The 21538-nt window shown below is 44.5% G+C and overlaps 1 protein-coding gene across 2 annotated transcripts in view; it reads left to right on the top strand.

The window, feature by feature from the left end:
- Nucleotides 1–21538, top strand: part of ACOT9 (acyl-CoA thioesterase 9) — a 34263-nt gene that overhangs the window by 11392 nt on the left and 1333 nt on the right. For both annotated transcript variants that reach the window (XM_032756689.2, XM_032756687.2), the window contains 9 exons: nucleotides 2907–2990; nucleotides 3605–3708; nucleotides 12562–12635; nucleotides 17940–18007; nucleotides 19143–19254; nucleotides 20019–20109; nucleotides 20283–20368; nucleotides 20796–20883; nucleotides 21033–21183. In XM_032756689.2, the coding sequence (XP_032612580.1) occupies nucleotides 2907–2990; nucleotides 3605–3708; nucleotides 12562–12635; nucleotides 17940–18007; nucleotides 19143–19254; nucleotides 20019–20109; nucleotides 20283–20368; nucleotides 20796–20883; nucleotides 21033–21183 (858 nt within the window). The remainder of the gene's footprint in view (nucleotides 1–2906; nucleotides 2991–3604; nucleotides 3709–12561; nucleotides 12636–17939; nucleotides 18008–19142; nucleotides 19255–20018; nucleotides 20110–20282; nucleotides 20369–20795; nucleotides 20884–21032; nucleotides 21184–21538) is intronic.

The raw sequence follows: 21538 nt of genomic DNA, 5'->3' as shown, positions 1-21538 counted from the left end.
TGCGGTGTTTGGTTTTTTGTCCTTGCGATAGTTTACTGAGAATGATGTTTTCCAGTTTCATCCATGTCCCTACAAAGGACACGAACTCATCATTTTTTATGGCTGCATAGTATTCCATGGTGTATATGTGCCACATTTTCTTAATCCAGTCTATTGTTGTTGGACATTTGGGTTGGTTCCAACTCTTTGCTATTGTGAATAGTGCCGCAATAAACATACGTGTGCATGTGTCTTTATAGCAGCATGATTTATAGTCCTTTGGGTATATACCCAGTAATGGGATGGCTGGGTCAAATGGTATTTCTAGTTCGAGATCCCTGAGGAATCGCCACACTGACTTCCACAATGGTTGAACTAGTTTACAGTCCCACCAACAGTGTAAAAGTGTTCCTATTTCTCCACATCCTCTCCAGCACCTGTTGTTTCCTGATTTTTTAATGATGGCCATTCTAACTGGTGTGAGATGGTATCTCACTGTGGTTTTGATTTGCATTTCTCTGATGGCCAGTGATGATGAGCATTTCTTCATGTGTTTTTTGGCTGCATAAATGTCTTCTTTTGAGAAGTGTCTGTTCATGTCCTCTGCCCACTTTTTGATGGGGTTGTTTGTTTTTTTCTTGTAAATTTGTTTGAGTACATTTTTAAGTGTACCGATCAGTGGTAAAAACTACATTTATATTACGTTTTCCTCCGTCTCTTCTCTACCCTTCCCTTCTGCCCTTTTTTGGGTTGACATTGCAGATTCTGTATAAACTCGTCTACTCCCAGTGTTTCAGTTGCTATCAGTATGCTGAATACTTATGAAGCTACATTTTCTGGCCTGCTTTTCTGAGTTTCAATCAATTTTTCCTCTTAGCTACTAGATTTATTGTTCTTTTTTAGAGACAGTCTCACTCTGTTGCCCGGGCTGTAGTGCAGTGGTAAAATCATAGCCTACTGCAACCTTGAACTTGGGGGCTCAAGTGTTCCTTCTGCCTCAGCCTCCTGAGTAGCTGGGACTATAGGCACACTGCACCATGCCTGGCTAAGTTTTATATTTTACTGTAGAGACGGGATCTCACCATGTTGCCTGGGCTGGTCTGGAACTCCTGGGCTCAAGTGATCCATCTGCCTCTGTCTTCCAAAGTGCTGGGATTACAGGCTTGATCCACCATGCCTGGCCTAATTTTTAAAGTTTTTTGTAGAGACAGGGGTCTCACTCTGTTGCCCAGGCTGGTCTCAAGCTCTGGGCTCGCGTGATCCTCCTGCTATGGCCTTCCAAAGCCCTAGGATTACAGGTGTGAACAACTGCGCCCTGCCCAATACCTTCATTTGGATGTGCCATAGGCTCTTCAAATTCAACACATTGAAAATGGCCCGTTCTTTTCTTCCTATGTTCTCTTTTTATTTTGAGACAGAGTCTTACTCTGTCGTTCAGGCTGGAGTGTAGCGGCATGATCATGGCTAACTAAAGCCTTGATCTCCTGGGCTCAAGCAATCCTCCTACCTGTGTCCCCAGTAGCTGGGACTACAGGCATGTGCCACCACACCTGGCTAACTTTTGTGTTTTTGGTAGAGATGGAGTTTCTGCTGTGTTGCCTGGGCTGGTCTTGAACTCCTAGGCTCAAGTGATCCTCCTGCCTTGGCCTCTAAAAGTGTTGGGATTACAGGTGTGAGCCCCTGTGCCCAGTCTGTGTTCTCTTTTGCAGTGACTAGTACACCATGGTTACCTATCCAAGCTAGAAAACTGAATTTATTCAAGTCTTGTCAGGTTTACCTTCTTCTTAACTCATAGTCTTTTCATTTCTACTCCTGTTGCCGTAGGTTGGAACCATCTGATTTCTTTGTTGGACAAAGACTTTTAAATGGAGTTTATTGCCTTTAGCCTATCATTCCCCCAGTGCGTCCTTTAGCAGGTGCATAGATGGAAGGATTTACAGTTACTCAACAAATATTTATTGAGCCACATATCTTGTCCTGAGAGTTTGTGATACAAATTTGAATGGATCATGGGAGAAGCAGGGAGCCAATCAACATATAATCATACAACTTTTTTTTTTTTTTTTTTTTTGAGACAGTCTTGCTTTGTTGCCAGGCTGGAGTGCAGTGGTGCGATCTCGGCTCACTGCAACCTCTGCCTCCTGGGTTCAATTGATTCTCCTGCCTCAGCCTCCTGAGTAACTGGGACGCCACCACACCCGGCTAATTTTTGTATTTTTAGTAGAGACGGGGTTTCCTGTCTCTACATCCTGTTGGCCAGGATGGTCTCGATCTCTTGACCTCGTGATCCGCCTGCATTGGCCTCCCAAAGTGCTGGGATTACAGGCTGAGCCGCCGCACCCGGCCTAACATATAATCATACAACTTTAAATGAGTTGATATCTGTAAGGTGCATAAACCATGCTTGGCACATATAAATGCTTGTTAAAATATGGAAAGTATACAGATAACCACAGGGTGGTATAGGAGTCAAGGATGTTATGGGGAAGGAGGGATAACTGAGTGAAATAATTGTTTCATGATTAATTAGGACAGAGCCAGGAGGAAAACAGGTAGCCAAGTCCCTGTGATTTGTTTCTCTTTCCTGAAGATGTTTGATACTGTCAGACCCATGTGCTGAGTTCTTACTCTGATTTGGGCACTGAGTCTCTGTGGAGTGGTAACAAGCTGTCTGGTGGTTCTGGGCTTGCTTCGGGCTTTGATTTATTCACTAAATCTTAAAATCGAGGGGGCAGTCAGATTGGAGGATCTCCCAAATCCTTCAATTTATAAAAGTGTTTGATCCTAGGATAAGATGATCAGTGGAATATTGGGGGCTGGGTCTTCCAAACGAGACAAGGCTTTTAATGGATTTCAGGGAGTGAATTTTAAATGTTGAGAAATAATTCTGCCTTTTTAAAATTTGGTACACTCATGTTTTCCTGCAGTTCTTATTTGTTACATGCACAACAAAATCCATTCAGCCAAGATGTCTCCTTTATCGATAGTTACAGCCCTGGTGGATAAGATTGGTAAGTGATATCATTTTCTCTCTTTTTTTTTTTGAGACGGAGTCTCGCTCTGTCGCCCAGGCTGGAGTGCAGTGGCGCAATCTCAGCTCACTGCAAGCTCCGCCTCCCGGGTTCACGCCATTCTCCTGCCTCGGCCTCCCGAGTAGCTGGGACTACAGGCGCCCGCCACTATGCCCGGCTAATTTTTTGTACTTTTAGTAGAGACGGGGTTTCACCATGTCGGCCAGGCTGGTCTCAAACTCCTGACCTCAGGTGATTCACCTGCCTCGACCTCCCAAAGTGCTGGGATTACAGGCATGAGCCACTGCGCCTGGCCCTTTATGGGGAATTTTAATGTACATATGCATAGGAAAATGTCTAGAATGCTATATACCAAGATATTTATTATAATTAGGTGGGTTTTGCATGATTCCAGTTTTATTTTTTATATTCTTTGCTTTTTCTGCATTTTTCAAAAACACATGTAGATTTCTTCCTGCGTGTCAAAAAAGTTATTTTAGCTTTGAAGACAAAAAAGAAATGTAGTGGAATTTGCCATAATTTCTAATTGTTCCTATTTACAGAACAGAAAATTTTTGGTATGATTTGGACCCTGATTGACTTCTGTTTTGCAGATATGTGTAAGAAGAGCTTGAGCCCAGAACAGGACATTAAGTTCAGTGGCCATGTTAGCTGGGTCGGGAAGACATCCATGGAAGTGAAGATGCAAATGTTCCAGGTAAATATGCGCCTGAAGATTGTCCACTGTTTAAATAAGACCAGCTAGTCTCCATGCAAGAAAAGCTTATTTACCTATGTATCTGTAGACAGGTATGTTGTTCACTGCTTCTAGAAAAACAGTTGAAAGCTCATGTCATACAGATGGTGGGTTATTAATATCCTCCTTGTGGACAAAGCCTGACGTACTATTTGTTGTTTATATTTAATATTTATTACTTTCTGATCATATACAGCTCCATGTTAAGGTGTTTGTTTCTGGTTCTGCCTAGGAGAATTTCACAGACGTCTGTGTTATGGTAGGAGTGAATGGAATTGATTACTGTATTCATTTCCCAGGACTGCTGTACAGTTGGCCCTCTGTGTCTGTAGATTTCATGTCCACAGATTCAGCCAACCATGGACTGAAAATATTTGGAAAAAAACAATGAAAAATAATATAAATAAAACGCAATACAGTATGACAACCATTTTTTTAAAAAAATAGAGATGGGGCTGGGTGCAGTGGCTCACGCCTGTAATCCCACCACGTTGGGAGGCTGAGGTGGGCGGATCACTTTAGGCCAGGAGTTTGAGACCTGCCTGGCCAACATGGTGAAACCCTGTCTCTATTTAAAATATACAAAAATTAGCCAGGCTTGGTGGTACATGCCTGTAATCCCAGCTACTTAGGAGGCTGAGGGGTGAGAACCGCTTGAACCCAGGAGGTGGAGGTTGCAGTGAGCTGAGATTGCGCTACTGTACTCCAGCCTGGGCGACAGAGTGAGACTTGTCTCAAAAAAAAAAAATTAAAAATAGAGAAATGGATATGGAGTTTTGCCATGTTGCCCAGGCTGGTCTTGAACTTCTGGCCTCATATGGTCCTCCCACCTTAGCCTCCCAAAATGCTGGGATTAGAGGCATGGCTGGCCTTAAAACAACTATTTATATGGCATTTATATTGTATTAGGTATTATAAGTAATCCAGAGATGGTTTAAAGTATACAGGAGGAGGTGCGTAGGTTTTATGTAAATACGACACCATTTTATATAGGGGAGTTGAGCATCTGTGGATTTTGGTATAGGCGGGTGGTGGTGGGGAGTTCTGGAACGAATCCTGCATGGATTCCAAGGGGCAGCAGTACCACAAAGTACCATAAACTGGTGGCATAAAAACAGAAAATTTATTGACTCACAGTTTGGAGGCTACGAATCCAAAATCAAGATGTCAGCAGAGCCACGCTCCCTCGAAAACCTGTAAGAGAGAAGCCTTCCTTGTCTGTTTCTTGCCTCTGGTGGTTTGCTGGCAATCCCTGGCGTTCCTTGGCTTCCAGCTGTAGCACTTCATTGAGTCTCTGCCTCCGTCATCACATGGTGTTCTCTCGTGTGTCTCTGTCTCTCTGGTGTCTGTTGTCAGGATGCTGCTAATCATACTGGATTAACCGCCCACCCTACTCCAGCATGACCTCATCTTAACTAATTATGTCTGCAGTGACCCTATTTCCAAATTCAGTCGTGTTCACAGTTATGGGGGTTAGGATTTCCACATGTCTTTTTGGGGGACACAGTTGGACCCTTAACAGTCATTTGAGCTATTACAGTAGTTAGGAACAGCTCATCTGATGAGTAAAACTCAGAATAGCTATTACAAACAATTGAAGAAATTTGACCAGAAAAAGTACCTCAAAGAGGATAACAACACAGAAATAAAATGATTCAGTGTATGTCCAAGATTTCATTGTGGAAAACTTATTTAAGAATGACTGGCCGGGCGCGGTGGCTCACACCTGTAATCCCAGCACTTTGGGAGGCCAAGGCCGGCAGATCATGAGGTCAGGAGATCGAGACCATCCTGGCTAACATGGTGAAATCCCATCTCTACTAAAAATACAAAAAATTGGCCTGGTGTGGTGGCGGGCACCTGTAGTCCCAGCTACTCGGGAGGCTGAGCCAGGAGAATGGCGTGAACCCAGGAGGTGGACCTTGCAGTGAGCCGAGATCGTGCCACTGCTCTCCAGCCTGGGCGAAAGAGCAAGACTCCGTCTCAAAAAAAAGACTTATTCAGTTATGCCAGGGTATTCAGTAGACCAGGGGTCCCCAACCCCCAGGCCACGGGCTGCATAGCGGGAGGTGAGCTGTGGGCAAGTGAGAATTACCACCTGAGCTCCGCCTCTTGTCAGATCAGCAGCGGCATTAGATTCTCATAGGAACACGAACCCTCTCGTGAGCTGCACATGTGAGGGATCTAGGTGGCACACTCCTTAGGAGAATCTAGTGCCTGATGATCTGAGGTGAAGCAGTTTCATCCCAAAACCATCCCCCCAACCCCATCCCATTCCGTGGAAAAATTGTATTCCACAAAACTGGTCCCTGGTGCAAAAAAGGTTGGGGGGGGCCACTGTGGTAGACCTATTATTCAGATGCATTTTTTCCTGCTATGGAATGATGAAGCATTTCACCTTTTGGTGAAATAAACTTTCATACTTTCAGAAAAAGCCTGAAGCTAGCTCTGTAGTAGTTATTTGTCAGAATAGGTATTTTTTTTATTCAGTACTATATGCAAGTGATTGAATCTTTCAATTCCCATGTTTGATGTAACTGACAGTAATACTGTTTTATTTTGTTTGTTTGAGACAGTGTCACTCTGTCTCCCAGGCTGGAGTGTAGTGGCGCGATCTCAGCTTTCTGCAACCTCTGCCCCTTGGGTTCAAGTGATTCTCATGCCTCAGCTTCCCAAGTAGCTGGGACTACAGATGTGTGTCACCATGCCTGGCTAATTTTTGTATTTTTAGTAGAGACGGGGTTTCACCATGTTGCTCAGGCTGGTCTTGAACTCTTGGACTCAAGGCATCTACCCGCCCTTGCCTCCCAAAGTGCTGGGATTACAGGCGTGAGCCACTGTGCCCAGCCAGTAATACTGTTCTAAAAACAAAACATTGCTGGAATGCTGCTATGATCTGCCTACAGTCTTTTTTTTTTTTTTTTGAGACGGAGTCTTGCTCTGTTGCCCAGGCTGGAGTGCAGTGGTGTGATCTCGGCTCACTGCAAGCTCTGCCTCCTGGGTTCATGCCATTCTCCTGGCTCAGCTTCTCGAGTAGCTGGGACTACAGGCGCCTACCACCATGCCCAGCTAATTTTTTTTTGTATTTTTAGTACAGACGGGGTTTCACCGTGTTATCCAGGATGGTCTTGATCTCCTGACCTCATGATCTGCCTGCCTCGGCCTCCCAAAGTCCTGGGATTACAGGCGTGAGCCACCGCAACTGGCCTGTTCTGCCTACAGTCTTTTAAAAAATATTCTTGGTTAATTCCTAGTCTGCTCAGTGCCATGCACAGCAGATTCCTGGCACAGGACCTGCCTTTTAGGGAATCTTGACAATTTGCCTCTTGGACAAATAGGTTGAAAAAGAGATACAGGAATTATTGAGAGGGAACCAGTGGAACTCAGTGTCAGACAGGTAAACACTTTTGTTTTAAATTTGCATTCTTCACTGGCTATTTGACTAATAACTCATGACTCGAGTGATCCTTTTTATTCCAGAGAAGTGGTGTGGGGATAAGCACTCTGCCTCTGGTTTGCATAGATTTAGGTTCTAATCCCAGCGCTGCTGCTTCCTAGTCATGTGGCTATGGATAAACCACTTCTGTGAGCCTCTGTGTTCTCAAATGTAACATGAAAATAATAACAGAGTACCATGTTATATGGTTGTGGTAAGGGAAATTTGAAAAAAAAAACCATTCATGTGAAGTACTTTGGTACAGTGCCTATCACACAGTAACCACTGTTGGAAATTTTTTTTTTTTTTTTGAGACAGGGTCTTGTTCTGTCACCCAGGGTGGAGTGCAGTGGCATGATCTCAGCTCACTGCAGCCTCTGCCTCCCGGGTTCAAGCAATTCTCCTGTCTCAGCCTCCCTAGTAGCTGAGATTACAAGTGCACACCACCACGCATGGCTAGTTTTTGTATTTTTTATACAGACGGGGTTTCACCATCTTGGCCAGGCTGGTCTCGAACTCCTGACCTCAAGTGATCCACCCACCTCAGCCTCCCAAAGTGCTGGGATTATAGGCATGGGCCACCACCCCCAGCCTGGCAATAATATTAATTTATTATAAGTACTGTTGAGGTGGCCTCAAATTTCTGTTTTGGGCTTGACCTTCATACCCACTTTCCTGAGTGCTCCTTATATTTCTCCACCTACATGTGCTGTTGCTACCTCAAGTTCCAATAAACAGTACGTTCCAAACTGAATGGCTCCAATTCTCATCCTCCTCCAGTCTCCTCTTTGCCAGCCTCCTGCTTCCTCCAGCTCCAGACCTTTGTGACAGCTTTAATTTTCCCTTTCCCATGCAGCCTTTTGCCAGGTCTTGCAAATTCATCACCCACAGCAACTCACCAGAATTCTTTCTCCCCATATCCTTTTGGCCCTGTGTTTGATTCAAGTCCTCACTGCCTCTTGTGTGAGTGCCTTAACCGTCTTTTAATTAATCTGACTTTCTCTAGCCTGACCTCTCTCTTTTAATTTTATGCATTTTTACCACATAAGTCTTCCAAAGCTGATCTTGAATCAGGTCACTTCCCTTCTCAGAAACCTTCAGTGACCATTCATTATCTGTGGATTAAAGTCTAAACTCCTTTGACTAGCCCAGGTGCAGTGGCTCACGGCTCCAATCCCAGGACTTTGGGAGGCTGAGGCAGGTGGATCTCCTGAGCTTAGGAGTTCAAGACCAGCCTGAGCAACATGGTGAAACCCTGTCTCTACAAAAAGTACAAAAAATTGGCTGGGCGTGGTGGCCATGTCTGTAATCCCAACACTTTGGGAGGCCGAGGCAGGCGAATCATGAGGTCAGGAGTTTGAGACCAGCCTGGCCAATATGGTGAAACCCCATCTCTACTAAAAATACAAAAATTAGCTGGGGGTGGTGGCACGTGCCCGTAGTCCCAGCTACTGGGGAGGCTGAGGCAGAAGAATTGCTTGAACCTGGGAGGTGGAGTTTTCAGTATTGAGGCAGGGGTGGAGGTTGCATGACCGAGATTGCCCACTGTACTCAACTGGTGACAGATGAGACCCCACTCAAAAAAAAAAAATACGCTTGTAATCCCAGCACTTTGGGAGGCCGAGGCGGGCGGATCACGAGGTCAGGAGATCGAGACCACGGTGAAACCCCGTCTCTACTAAAAATACAAAAAATTAGCCGGGCGTGGTGGCGGGCGCCTGTAGTCCCAGCTACCCGGAGAGGCTGAGGCAGGAGAATGGCGTGAACCCGGGAGGCGGAGCTTGCAGTGAGCCGAGATTGCGCCACTGCACTCCAGCCTGGGCGACAGAGCAAGACTCCGTCTCAAAAAAAAAAAAAAACAAAACTCCTTTGATTAATTAGGGCCCAAGGGGCTTCATAAACTAGCCCCAGCCTACCTTTCCAACTATATTCCCTTTGACTTATTATTTATATACCTTCTTAATGCTCACCACTGGCCTTCAAGCATCGTAAGAAAAGGGAGTTATTCACGTTTGCATTCTAGTGCTTGGCACTAGTGGGTGTTCATGATAGTAAACCATAATGTACATATAGGTTGAACATTGCAACTCTGAAATCTGAAATGCTCCAAAATCTGACTTTGAGCACTGACATGATGCCCAAAGGAAATGCTCATTGGGTTTGGAATGTTCGACCTGTAAGTGTTGAATGCAAACATTCCAAATCCAAAAATCTAAAATCCAAAATAGTCTGGAATACAGAACACTTCTGGTCCCAAGCATTTTGGATAAGGGATATTCAACTGGGAGTGAGTGAATGAGTATAATTGCTGATGGTTTTTCCTTTGCCTGAAATTCTCGTGCTCTGGCTCTGTATCCACATTCTCCCTGTGCTCCAGGATAACTTCATGCTCAATCCTTTCCTTATTCTCGCAGCATGTAACACCTGTTCTCAGGCCTCCTCCCTCAATACCGTCTCTCTGACTTGCTCTCCTGGCACCTGCTAGTCTCCTACAGAGCTGTGCATGAATATGTCTTTTCTCTTGCACTGTGGACTCTACTCCTCAACGATAGGACTTGGGTTTGAGGAACCTAGCTCACTTCCTGACATCCATTCATTTAGCAATCATTTATTGAGTGCCTGTCCTGTGCTAGGCATACAGCAGTGAGCAAAACAGATAAAGTTCCATTCTCTTGGAGTTGACATTCTAGTAGTGCCTAGAACCTGTCTCCTTCATTCATTGGCAAATATTGATCAGGTATCTGCTATCTGCCAGTCTTTGTGCTAAATACGAGGGATATAACTGGGGGAAAATGGTCTTTGTCCTCCAGGAGCTCACGGTGCAGTAGGGAGACAGTCACATAAACAAATGATTATGATATAGTATATTGTTATGCAGTATTTTTCAACAGGGACACTGTTGGCATTTCTGGTGGGAGCATTCATTGTTCTGCAGGTCTATCCCCTGCATTGTGAGGGATTTAGCTCCCTGGTTACCCCCCTCCATAGTAATGCCCCCCAAGTTATGTGACAACAAAAACCACTCTGTATTTTTCAAATGCCCACCTAGTAGAGTGATATCTGCTTCTCTTACATTGAGAACCACTGTCAAGAGAGGACTGTTTCTATTAAGGGGGCTGAATGAAGGAGGCAAAGATAAACTTGGTCTGGGGAATAGGGATGGGGGAGGGGAGGAGTGTCATGAAGAATGAAGCTGCTGAGGAAGGCATCAGGTAAAGATATAGACAGGAGGCAGTCAACAGCCTGTTCTATCCCAGGACTTCTCAGTTGTTAGTTAGCTATGGCTAGAGAAAAAGGTGCAGGTATGAGCACAGTATTTGGTGAACAACTGGAGAGGAATCGTGGGCTCTGTTGTGGAGCGCTTTATATGCCACGCTAACAGGATTAGCCCAGGTGCTGGTGGAAGAAAGGAGGAACTATTGAAAGGTTTGAATAGGGCAGAGGCATAATGAGATTGGTGAGACTGCTCCTGCAACTGAGGGGGAAGGCGGTAAGGGCCTGAGTAGGCAGTAGTGATGAGGCTTGTATCCTTTGTTGAGGAGGGAACCGAATATACTCTCAGGTTATAAATAGCTTCTGTCATTACTTTATGGTATGACTTTCCCGGAAGTACTGACTTCTAGGGGATAAAGAAACATCCTAAGGCCCAGGCATGGTGGCTCATGCCTGTAATCCCAGCATTTTGGGAGGCTGAGGCTGGCAGATTCCTTCAGCTCAGGAGGTCAAGACCAGCCTGGGTAACATGGCAAAACCCCATCTCTACAAAAATTAGCTGGGTGTGGTGGTGCACGCCTATGGTGTCAGCCACTCGGGAGGCTGAGGTGGGAGGATTGCTTGAGCCCATGAGGTCGAGACTGCAGTGAGACATGATCGTGCCACTGTACTCCAACCTGGGTGACAGAGTGAGACCCTCTTCCGGCGGGGGTGGGGGCGGGGGGGAAGAAACATGTTAACACCTCAGAGGCCTGTGCATTGTAAATACAGGTTGAGTAGCATTGTAAATACAGGTTGAGTATTCCTTACCTGAAATGCCTGGGACCAGAAGTGTTTCTGATTTCAGAATATTTATATTTACTGGTCGAGCATTCTTAATCCCAGAGTTCAAAATCTTGAAATGCTCCAATGAGCATTTCCTTTGCGTGTCATGTCAGTGCTTGAAAAGTTTTGGATTTTGGAGGATTTTTTATTCTTGGATTAGAGATACTCAACCTGCATTTAACTTAACCCACATAATCATCTTTGATTTTACCTCTTCTTGGGAGCTCCTGTGCCCAGCTACGGAGGCATAAACATGTGCTAGTGGTTGGCACACTACAGTTCCCTGAAACAGACTAGTGTTTGTGAGCATGATGGGAGGTCCACCTGGGTAGGTGTGCCATCAGGAGGACAGGCACGCCCTGCAAGAAGCTCAGATTCTGAGGAAAGCAGGCAAATTAAACGCTGATGATACCCTCTGTGACCCTTGCCTTTGGGTCCCAGTCTTGCACAGTTCCAAACTCCATGCCAGCAGCCCATCTCATGCAGTATGCTGTTTGCGTTTTGTTTATTTTGTTTTGGAGATGGGATGTTTTCTGTCACCCAGGCTACAGTGCAGGGATGTGATCATAGCTCAGTGCATCCTCGAACTCCTGGGCTCAAGGGATCCTCCTGCCTCAGCTTCCCAACTAGCTGGTACTACAGGCATGTACCACCATGCCTGGCTAATTTTTATTTTTAGTTAGAGACCAGGTCTCGCTGTGTTGCCCAGGCTGATCTCGCTCTCCTGGTCTCAGGCGATCCTCCCATCTAGGCCTCTCAAAATGCTGGGATTATAGGCGTGAGGTACCATGCCAAGCCCCCGTTTGGGCTTTGAGATATTTTTCTCTTCTGCTAGGCCACAGGCTCCTTTGTCATCCTGCCATTCCCAGAGCTTAGTGCTGCGCCTGGCTTAGGGTAGGCCCTGAGCAGGTGGTGGTTAATGAGCGTGCTTCTCCTCTTTTTCCAGTTTCAGGCTTTCTCGCTCTCTCTTTTTTTTTCTTTCTTTTTTTTTTTTTTTTTTGAGACAGAGGCCTGCAATCTCGGCTCACTGCAACCTTGGCCTCCTGGGTTCAAGCAATTCTCATGCCTCAGTCTCCTGAGTAGCTGAGATTAGAGGCATGCGCCACCACACCCTGCTAATTTTTGTATTATTTAGTAGAGACAGGGTTTGGCCATATTGGCCAGGCTGGTCTCAAACTCCTGACCTCAAGTGATCCTCCCACCTTGGTCTCTCAAAGTGCTGGGATTATAGGCGTGAGCGACTGCGCCTGGCCAGCATACATACTGTCTGTTAGAATCGTGGTAGGTCTTCCCAATAAATCCATTTCTCATATGTACATTTTCTTTCCTTTGTTCTTTAGTTACATGGTGATGAATTTTGTCCTGTTTTGGATGCAACATTTGTAATGGTGGCTCGTGATTCTGAAAATAAAGGGTAATTGCTATTTTTTCATAATTCTTTATTTTGAAGAATTTCAAAGATACATAAGACTGGAGAGAAAACTATAATGAATGTCCATATACCTATCACTTGGACTTAACAGTTTTAATTGCAATATTTTGGCCATTTTTATTTTAAGGCAAATCCCAGACATGACATTTCACTCTTTAATACTTTAGGCATCTTTTAAAAAATGAGAATATTCTTAGGCCAGGAGCGGTGGCTCACGCCTGTAATCCCAGCACTTTGGGAGGCCGAGGCTGGCGGATCACTTAAGGTCAGGAGTTTGAGACCAGCCTGGCCAACATGGTGAAACCCCATCTCTACTAAAAACACACAAATTAGCTGGGTGTGGTGGCACGCGCCTATGGTCCCAGCTACTGGGGAGGCTGAGGCACGAGAATCACTTGAATCTGGGAGGTGGAAGTTGCAGTGTACCGAGATTGCGCCATTGCACTCCAGCCTGGGTGACAGAGCGAGACTCCATCTCAAAACAACAACAACAAAAAGAGATGTTGCACAATTCTGTGAATACACTAAAAGCCATTAAATTGTACACTTTCAATGGGTGAATTGTGTGGTATGCGAATTATACCTCAATAAAGCTGTTACCAAAAAAAAAAAAACACAAAAAAACAGACTTACAGACATAAAAATCAAATGTAATATGTGGACCAGATTTGGATCCTGATTTGAACAAATCATTCAAAATATATTTGGAGAAAACTGGATATGAACTAATATTAGAATATATTAAGGACTTATTTTTGTTAGGCATGACAATAGTAATGTAGTTACTTAAGAGAATATTATCCTTTTTTTTTTTTTTTTTTTTTTTTTTAAGATGAGGTTTTGCTCTTGTTGCCCAGGCTGGAGTGCAATGGCGGGATCTCGGTTCACTGCAACCTCCGCCTCCTGGGTTTGAGTGATTCTCCTGCCTCAGCCTCCTGAGTAACTGGGATTACAGGCATGTGCCACCACGCCTGGCTAATTTTTGTATTTTTAGTAGAGATGGGGGTTTCACTATGTTGCCCAGGCTGGTCTCGAACTGCTGACCTCAAGTGATCCACCCACCTCAGCCTCCCAAAGTGTTGAGATTACAGGTGTGAGCCACCGTGCCCAGCTGAGTTGTGCAATCTCTTAAATCTGTTTTAAACCAGAACAGTTGTGTCTTCCCCTATTGTTTCTTATTCACTCATTGAGAGTCTGGATCATTTGTTCTAAATAGTGTCCCACTTTCTGGAGTTGTTCTATTGCTTTCTCCTGGTGGTTTGTTTGTTTGTTTTTTTGATCTTGTTTCTCTATCCCTAGTAATTTCTCTAAACTGAAGTTAGATCTAAAGCCTTGTATTAGATTTAGGTTGAGCATATTTGGTGAGAGTACTACATAGGCGATGTTGTATATCTCGTATTTCATATTGCATCATATCAGGAGGTACAGGTTGTCCCACTCACAGTGATGCTAAGATTAGTGTGTGGGTTCAAGCAGTTACAGCCTAATCTCTCCTTTGTGAAGTTCAGTTTTTCCTCTTCTGATCAGCAACAATCTACAGGGGTGTACTTTGTCATCCTGCAAATAGCTGAGTTTCCCATCAGTCTTTTTCCAGTGCTTTCAATGTCCACTGCTGATCATTGCTTTAATTAGTATCATTAGGCAGTTTAGAGTAATTCTCAAATTTTGTCATTCCTTCTACATTTATTAGCTGGAATTCTGTAAAGAAGAGCTTTCCCTTAACAACTAGGGCAATTGGGTTTGAAATGGAGTTAGGATCAATGCTTCATTCTTGTCTTTTATTTACATGTTTTCAGAATAAGGAGTTGGTTCACTAGCTAGTGATGACATACTTTTCCCAGTTTTTTGGCTTTTTAGAAAAGTATCATGTTTTTAAATTTCCTTTTTTTTTTTTTTTTCTGTGTGTGTGTTTTTGAGATGGAGTCTCGCTCGGTCACCCACGCTGGAGTGCGGTGGCACGATCTCGGCTCACTGCAGCCTCTGTCTCCTGGGTTGAAGAGATTCTCCTGCCTCTGCCTCCCAAGTAGCTGGGACTACAGGCATGCCCCATTATGCTTGGCTAATTTGTTTTGTATTTATAGTAGAGACGGGGTTTCACCATGTTGGCCAGGCTGGCCTCGAACTCCTGACCTCAAGTGATCTGCCCGCCTAGGCATTCCAAAGTGTGGAGATAACAGGTGTGAGCCATTGCACCCAGCCTGTTTTTTTTGTTTTGTTTTGTTTTCTTTTCTTTTCTTTTTTGAGATGAAGTTTTGCTCTTCTGTCCAGGCTGGAGTGCCAGTGTCATGAGCATGGCTCACTGCAGCCTGGGCCTCCTGTGCTCAAGCAATCCTTCCGCCTCAGCCTCCTGAGTAACTGGGACCACAGGCACATACCACCATGCCCAGCTAATTTTTTTCTTTCTTTCTTTTTGAGATCGAGTTTCACTCTTGTTGCCCAGGCTGGAGTGCAGTGGCGCAATCTTGGCTCACTGCAACCTCCACTTCCTGGTTCGAGTGATTCTCCGGGCTCAGCCTCCTGAGTAGCTGCCCAGCTAATTTTTAAATTTTTTGTAGAGATGGGGTTTTGCCATGTTGGCCAAACTGATCTCAAAATCCTGGGCTCAAGTGATCTTCTCACCTCAGCCTCCCAAAGTGCTAGGATTACAGGTGTGAGCCACTGTCCTGCCAGAAAAGTATCATTATGAATTCATGGTTGTAATATATTACATGTATTTCAATAAATTGCAGGCGTTGTTTCTCTTGATGCTCTGAGTGTGCCTTCTTTGGGCAGTGGGAGTTCCTCTAAGCTGGCTCCTTTCCACCTGTCTGTTTGATACCTTCCTGCTCTCTGACACAAGATGTCTTGGGCTCATCTTACATATTTCCTGCCCCAGGCCTGGAGTCAGCCATTTCTCCAAGTAGTTCTGGGGTTCCTTTTAGTGGGAGCTGGTATTTAGACATCAAAATCTGGGCACTAGAACTGTACATTGTTACTAGTTTGTTATTGTTTCCAGGCCTTTTCAGTGGACAGAGCTAGGATATATTTTAAACAAACAAAAAACCTCATGAGAGCTGGGTGTGGTGGCTCACGCCTGTAATCCCAGCACTTTGGTAGGCCGAGGTGGGTGGATCACTTGAGCCCAGGAGTTTGAGACCAGCCTGGCCAACATGGCGAATCCCCATCTCTACTAAAAGTACAAAAAAATTAGCCAGGTATGGTAGCATGTGTCTGCAGTCCCAGACGATGTGGGAGGCTGAGGTGGGAGGATTGCTTTAACCCGGGAAGCAGAGGTTGCAGTGAGCCAAGGTCGCACCACTGCACTCCAGCCTGGGCGACAGAGCAAGACCCTGCCACAAAAAAAGAGCCTCATGAGTTTATATGGTCATTTTCAAGTCAGATTTAACCATATAGACTTCAACTTACTTTACGTCATCTTTTTTCTCTGAAATTGAATTCTTGGTTTCTAACAACAGTTACACCCAAACTGAGAAAAACTAATTGTGGGGGTAGAGCTGGGGTGGGAGGGATTGCTCTTTGCATAGGACAGAGTCCAGTGGCCTGTGGGAAATCTCATTTGTATTAGAAACTTGATTTAGGAGTCAGCAGTGAAAAATCTTTGCTGCTGCGTGGAAAGCTGACTTGGAAAGCCAAATTAAGATAGAAAAATATGTTGGTCCCTTAGTGATCTGAGGGAAGAATAACACCCATCTACTCTGGCCCTTCCTGCAGCCCCAGCTGACCTGCTGTGGCCAGTGACTGGCCTGGGGCTTCTATTCAAGCACTGAGGCCATTGCTGCAAGTTTCACTCCCAGCTGATGCATGTCACTTTTCCAAGCTGCTGTTTCAATTCTTTTCTTTTTGTTTTCGAGACAGAGGTTGGCTCTTGTCACCCAGGCTGGAGTGCAGTGGTGCGATCTCGGCTCACTGCAACCTCTGCCTCCTGGGTTCAAGTGATTCTCCTGCCTCAGCCTCCCTAGTAGCTGGGATTACAGGCACCTACCACCACGCCTGGCTAATTTTTGTATTTTTAGTAGAGACGGGGTTTCACCACGTTGACCAGGCTGGTCTCGAACTCCTGACCTTAGGTGATCCACCTGCCTTGGCCTCCCGAAGTGCTGGGATTACGAGCGTGAACCACTGCCCCCGGCCTGTTTCAATTCTTTTGTTTCCATTGTTGTTTCATCAAATCTTTGGATTCTACCACAGTTAAGTATTATCCCTTTTCCCTTATTTTTTATTTCAAAAAATTTGATGCTTACAGAAAAGTAGAAAGAATAATGCAACAAACATATGCCTTTCACCTAAATTATATTACATTTGCGTTATTCTCTTACCCTCTCTCTATAAATACACACATTTACATATTTTTTCCCATGAATCATTGGAAAGTAAGTTTGAGACTGCTTCACCCATTCAGGAGTTCAGCATGTATTTCCTAAGAACCAGGTATTTCTACATAACCTCAATGCCTTTATTATATCCGAGAAATTTAACAGTGATACAGTTATTTAATATGTGATGCGTATTCAGATTTCACCAGTTGTCCCTAAAATGTCCTTTATAGCTATCTCCGTGATTCAGGACCCAATCCATCAAGGATTGTATATTGCATTTGGTTATCCTGTTTCTTTAGAATAGTCTCTCTGCCATTTGCTGTCTTTCAAAAATTGATATTTTTAAAGAGTTCAAGCCAGTTTTCTTATTCTTTTTTTTTTTCTTTTTTTGAGACAGAGTTTTGCTCTTGTTGCCCAGGCTGGAGTGCAGTGGCATGATCTTGGCCCACTGCAACCTCCGCCTCCTGGGTTCAAGCAATTCTGCCTCAGCCTCCCGAGTAGCTGGGATTACAGGCATGTGCCACCACGCCCGGCTAATTTTGTATTGTTAGTAGAAATGAGGTTTCTCCATGTTCGTCAGGCTGGTCTCGAACTCCCAACCTCAGGTGATCCCCCGGCTTGGCCTCCCAAAGTGCTGGATTTACAGGCGTGAGCCACTGCGCCCGGCCTAAAGCCAGTTTTCTTGTAGAATGTTCTACAACCTATATTTGACTGTTTCCTCATGATTAGAATCAGGTTAAACATTTAGCAAATGCCAGTATCCTTTTTATAATGTTAAGTTTCTAGTGTGCAATTAAGGCTGTAACCATAAGGCTTCCCTAATTGTTCCAGCGTTCACGTGTAAGGCAAGCAGTAAGCACTACCCAAAATGAAAAGCAGATTCTTTAAAACTAGTAGGTGATTGTTCATTTTCAGGTTTTATTAGATAATGGCATATCTTAAATTATATTCTTTTTTTTCTTCTTTTTAGGCCGGCATTTGTAAACCCACTCATCCCTGAAAGCCCAGAGGAAGAGGAGCTCTTTAGACAAGGAGAATGTACATTAATTTGTTTATAATAAAATAAATTTGAAAAGCACATTAATTACACTGCAGAAGAGATTATTTAAGATTTTATATGGGCTCTTCATACCAGTCAAATGTCTTTTTTTGTTTGTTTTTTTTTGTTTTTGAAATGGAGTCTCTCTCTCTCTCGCCAGGCTGGAGCGCAGTGGTGCCATCTTGGCTCACTGCAACCTCTGCCTCCTGGGTTCAAGCGATTCTCCTGCCTCAGCCTCCCGAGTAGCTGGGACTATAGGTGCGTGCCACCACACCCAGCTAATTTTTGTACTTTTAGTAGAGACAGGGTTTCACCATGTTGGCCAGGATGGTCTCGATCTCCTGACCTTGACATCTGCCTGCCTTGGCCTCCCAAAGTGCTGGGATTACAGGCGTCAGCCACTGTGCCTGGCCCAAATGTCTTATTCATACCAATAATTTATTGAAATTAAAAATATTCTTTGTTCTTTGGAGTCCATACTTTGAATGATTTTATTGATCAAACAATATTTATTAAGTGAAGTAATTTGTTATCTCAGTTTTTTGTTTTTTTTTTTTTTTTAGACAGTTCTTGCTCTGTTGCCCAGGCTGGAGTTGGGCTTGGGTCCAGGAGTTTGAAGCTACAATGAACAATATTGTAGCCTCGATCTCCTGGGCCCAAGCTATCCACCCATCTCAGCCTCCCGAGTAGCTAGGACTATAGGCACGTGCCACCATGCCTGGCTAATTAAATTTTTTTTTTGTAGAGACGGGTCTCACTATGTTGCCCAGGCTGGTCTTGAACTCCTGGACTCAAGCAATCCTCCTGCCTCAGCCTCCCAAAGTGTTGGGATTACAGGCATGAGCCACTGCACCTGGCCTGTTTTCTCCGTTTTAATGAAGTGAGAAATGCATCTTGATGGGATAACTGCAGGTCAGGGCTCTAGATCAGGATGATACCAAGTGATGTCACACCGAACCAATATAATTTCCATGTGGAACCAAAGACTCACTGTGAGTTTTATGTGGCCTCTGCAGTTTTCTCTTGGATATGTGTATAATTTTTAGTGAGATTTTGAAAGGCATCCCAGGTCAGAATACCCTGTGCTGTAGTGCGACCCTCCTGATCATTGCTCCTTATTCTCCCTTGTTCCAGTGAACAAGGGGAGAAGAATTGCCTTCAGCTCCACGTCGTTACTGAAAATGGCCCCCAGCGCTGAGGAGAGGACCACCATACATGAGATGTTTCTCAGCACACTGGATCCAAAGTAAGGATGGTGAGATTCCACGTTGGGAAAACATTTAAACCTTGGCTTTTTTTTTTTTGAGACGGAGTTTCGCTCTTGTTACCCAGGCTAGAGTGCAATGGCACGATCTCGGCTCACCGCAACCTCTGCCTCCCGGGTTCAAGCAATTCTCCTGCCTCAGCCTCCAAGTAGCTGGGATTACAGGCATGGACCTCCACGCCTGGTTAATTTTGTATTTTTAGTAGAGACGGGGTTTCTCCATGTTGGTCAGGCTGGTCTTGAACTCCCAACCTCAGGTGATCTGCCTGCCTCCACCTCCCAAAGTGCTCGGATTACAGGCATGAGCCACCGCACCCGACCCTTTTTTTTTTTTTTTTTGAGATGGAGTCTTACCCTGTTGCCCAGGCTGGAATGCAGTGGCGTGATCTTGGCTCACTGCAACCTCTGCCTCCCGGGTTCAAGCAATTCTCCTGCCTCAGCCTCCCAAGTAGCTGGGATTACAGGCGCCTGCCACCACGCCTGCTAATTGTTTTGTATTTTTAGTAGAGACGGGGTTTCACCATGTTGGCCAGGCTGCTCTCAAGCTCCTGACCTCATGTGATCTGCCTGCCTCGGCCTCCCAAAGTATTGGGATTACAGGTGTGAGCCACCGCGCCTGGCCTAAACCTTGGCCTTCTCCAGAGCCACAGTTGTCTGAGTGTATTGGGAGTGACTTGCAAATGTTTTTACTTTTCAACAAGAGAACCATGGCATTAACAGGGTTTAATAAATATTCATTTGTACAGGACTATAAGTTTTCGGAGTCGAGTTTTGCCCCCTAATGCAGTGTGGATGGAGCATTCAAAACTGAAGAGTTTGGAAATTTGCCACCCTCAGGTATTATAATTTAGTGAGAAATCTGAATAGGATCGCTTCCATTCATGATATTTGTCCAAGATTTGACACACCTTTAAACTGGCCTTTGTCTTGTGGCATTGTTAATTCCTCTGTTCTGTATACAAAGGTGGCCGTAAGTTTTGTATTCATTGATATTTATTTATGTCCTGTAGGAGCGGAACATTTTCAATCGGATCTTTGGTGGTTTCCTTATGAGGAAAGCATATGAACTTGGGTGGGCTACCGCTTGTAGCTTCGGGTGAGTTACATGTAAGGCAGTCTTACTTCTGAGAAGCAATTTATATCACCCCACTGAAATGAAACATTTCGGACCAGTCTGGGTGTGTGTGGGAATATGTTATGTTTTTAAATGAATACCACACTGATACCAGCTGAGTTTGATCTTCATTTTAGAAGGTTGTTTCTCTGACTTTGTAAGTTCGTACATTAAAAAACATACTGAGAAAATACAGTGATGATATGTAGAAAGGAAAAGATATAGTTATTTTGGCCCTAATCTGCTCACGATGGCGTCTCTTACCGTTCCTCACTGGTAGGCTCTTTTCCCCCTTCTCTAACTTTATTCTTCGTCCATTTTTATTTTGTTTCAGCTAGTTGTTAGGGGAAAACATTGAGATCATCTAAATTTTGCAATGTACCCCAAATTCTGTCTTTTCCCCCAACAGTGGTTCTCGACCGTTTGTGGTAGCAGTAGATGACATCATGTTTCAGAAACCTGTTGAGGTTGGCTCATTGCTCTTTCTTTCTTCGCAGGTAGGTGTGTGATGAGAGATGACATACAACTTTTTTTTTTTCATTTGAGCCTAGAAGTTTCTATATCCAAAAGCCACTGTTTTCTCTTATGACTGCCTTTTTCCCCTTCCTAATGCAGTTGACTAATTATAGTGTCTATAATCTGTTAGGTATGCTTTACTCAGAATAATTACATTCAAGTCAGAGTACACAGTGAAGTGGCCTCCCTGCAGGAGAAGGAGCATACAACCACCAATGTCTTTCATTTCACGTTCATGTCGGAAAAAGAAGTGCCATTGGTTTTCCCCAAAACATATGGAGGTAAGTAGTGATTATTGCTTGTCCCTAACAAAGGGAAGAACTTCTAAGGACATTTTTCTCCTTTTGAATTGTAAGAAGTGTATTTGATGCCTGTCAGCACAAGAGCATGTCTTTAGGAGATTTTGCTTTTGAGATTTGGCAGCCCTGAAGGCCAAAGATGCCTGTGGCCCCCAGGCAGGCAAGCAGCCACTGGTAGTCAAAAACTGATCCAGCCAGGCTGGGCGCGGTGGCTCATGCCTGTAATCCCAGCACTTTGGGAGGCTGAGACGGGTGGATCACGAGGTCAGGAGATCGAGACCATCCTGGCTAACACGGTGAAACCCCGTCTCTACTAGAAATACAAAAAAAAAAAAAA

Source organism: Hylobates moloch, unplaced genomic scaffold, assembly GCF_009828535.3.
Source record: "Hylobates moloch isolate HMO894 unplaced genomic scaffold, HMol_V3 SCAFFOLD_7, whole genome shotgun sequence".
Classification (NCBI taxonomy): Eukaryota; Metazoa; Chordata; class Mammalia; order Primates; family Hylobatidae; genus Hylobates; species Hylobates moloch.
Note: the sequence above shows the minus strand (reverse complement) of the source record. Positions and strands in the feature narration are given on the sequence as shown.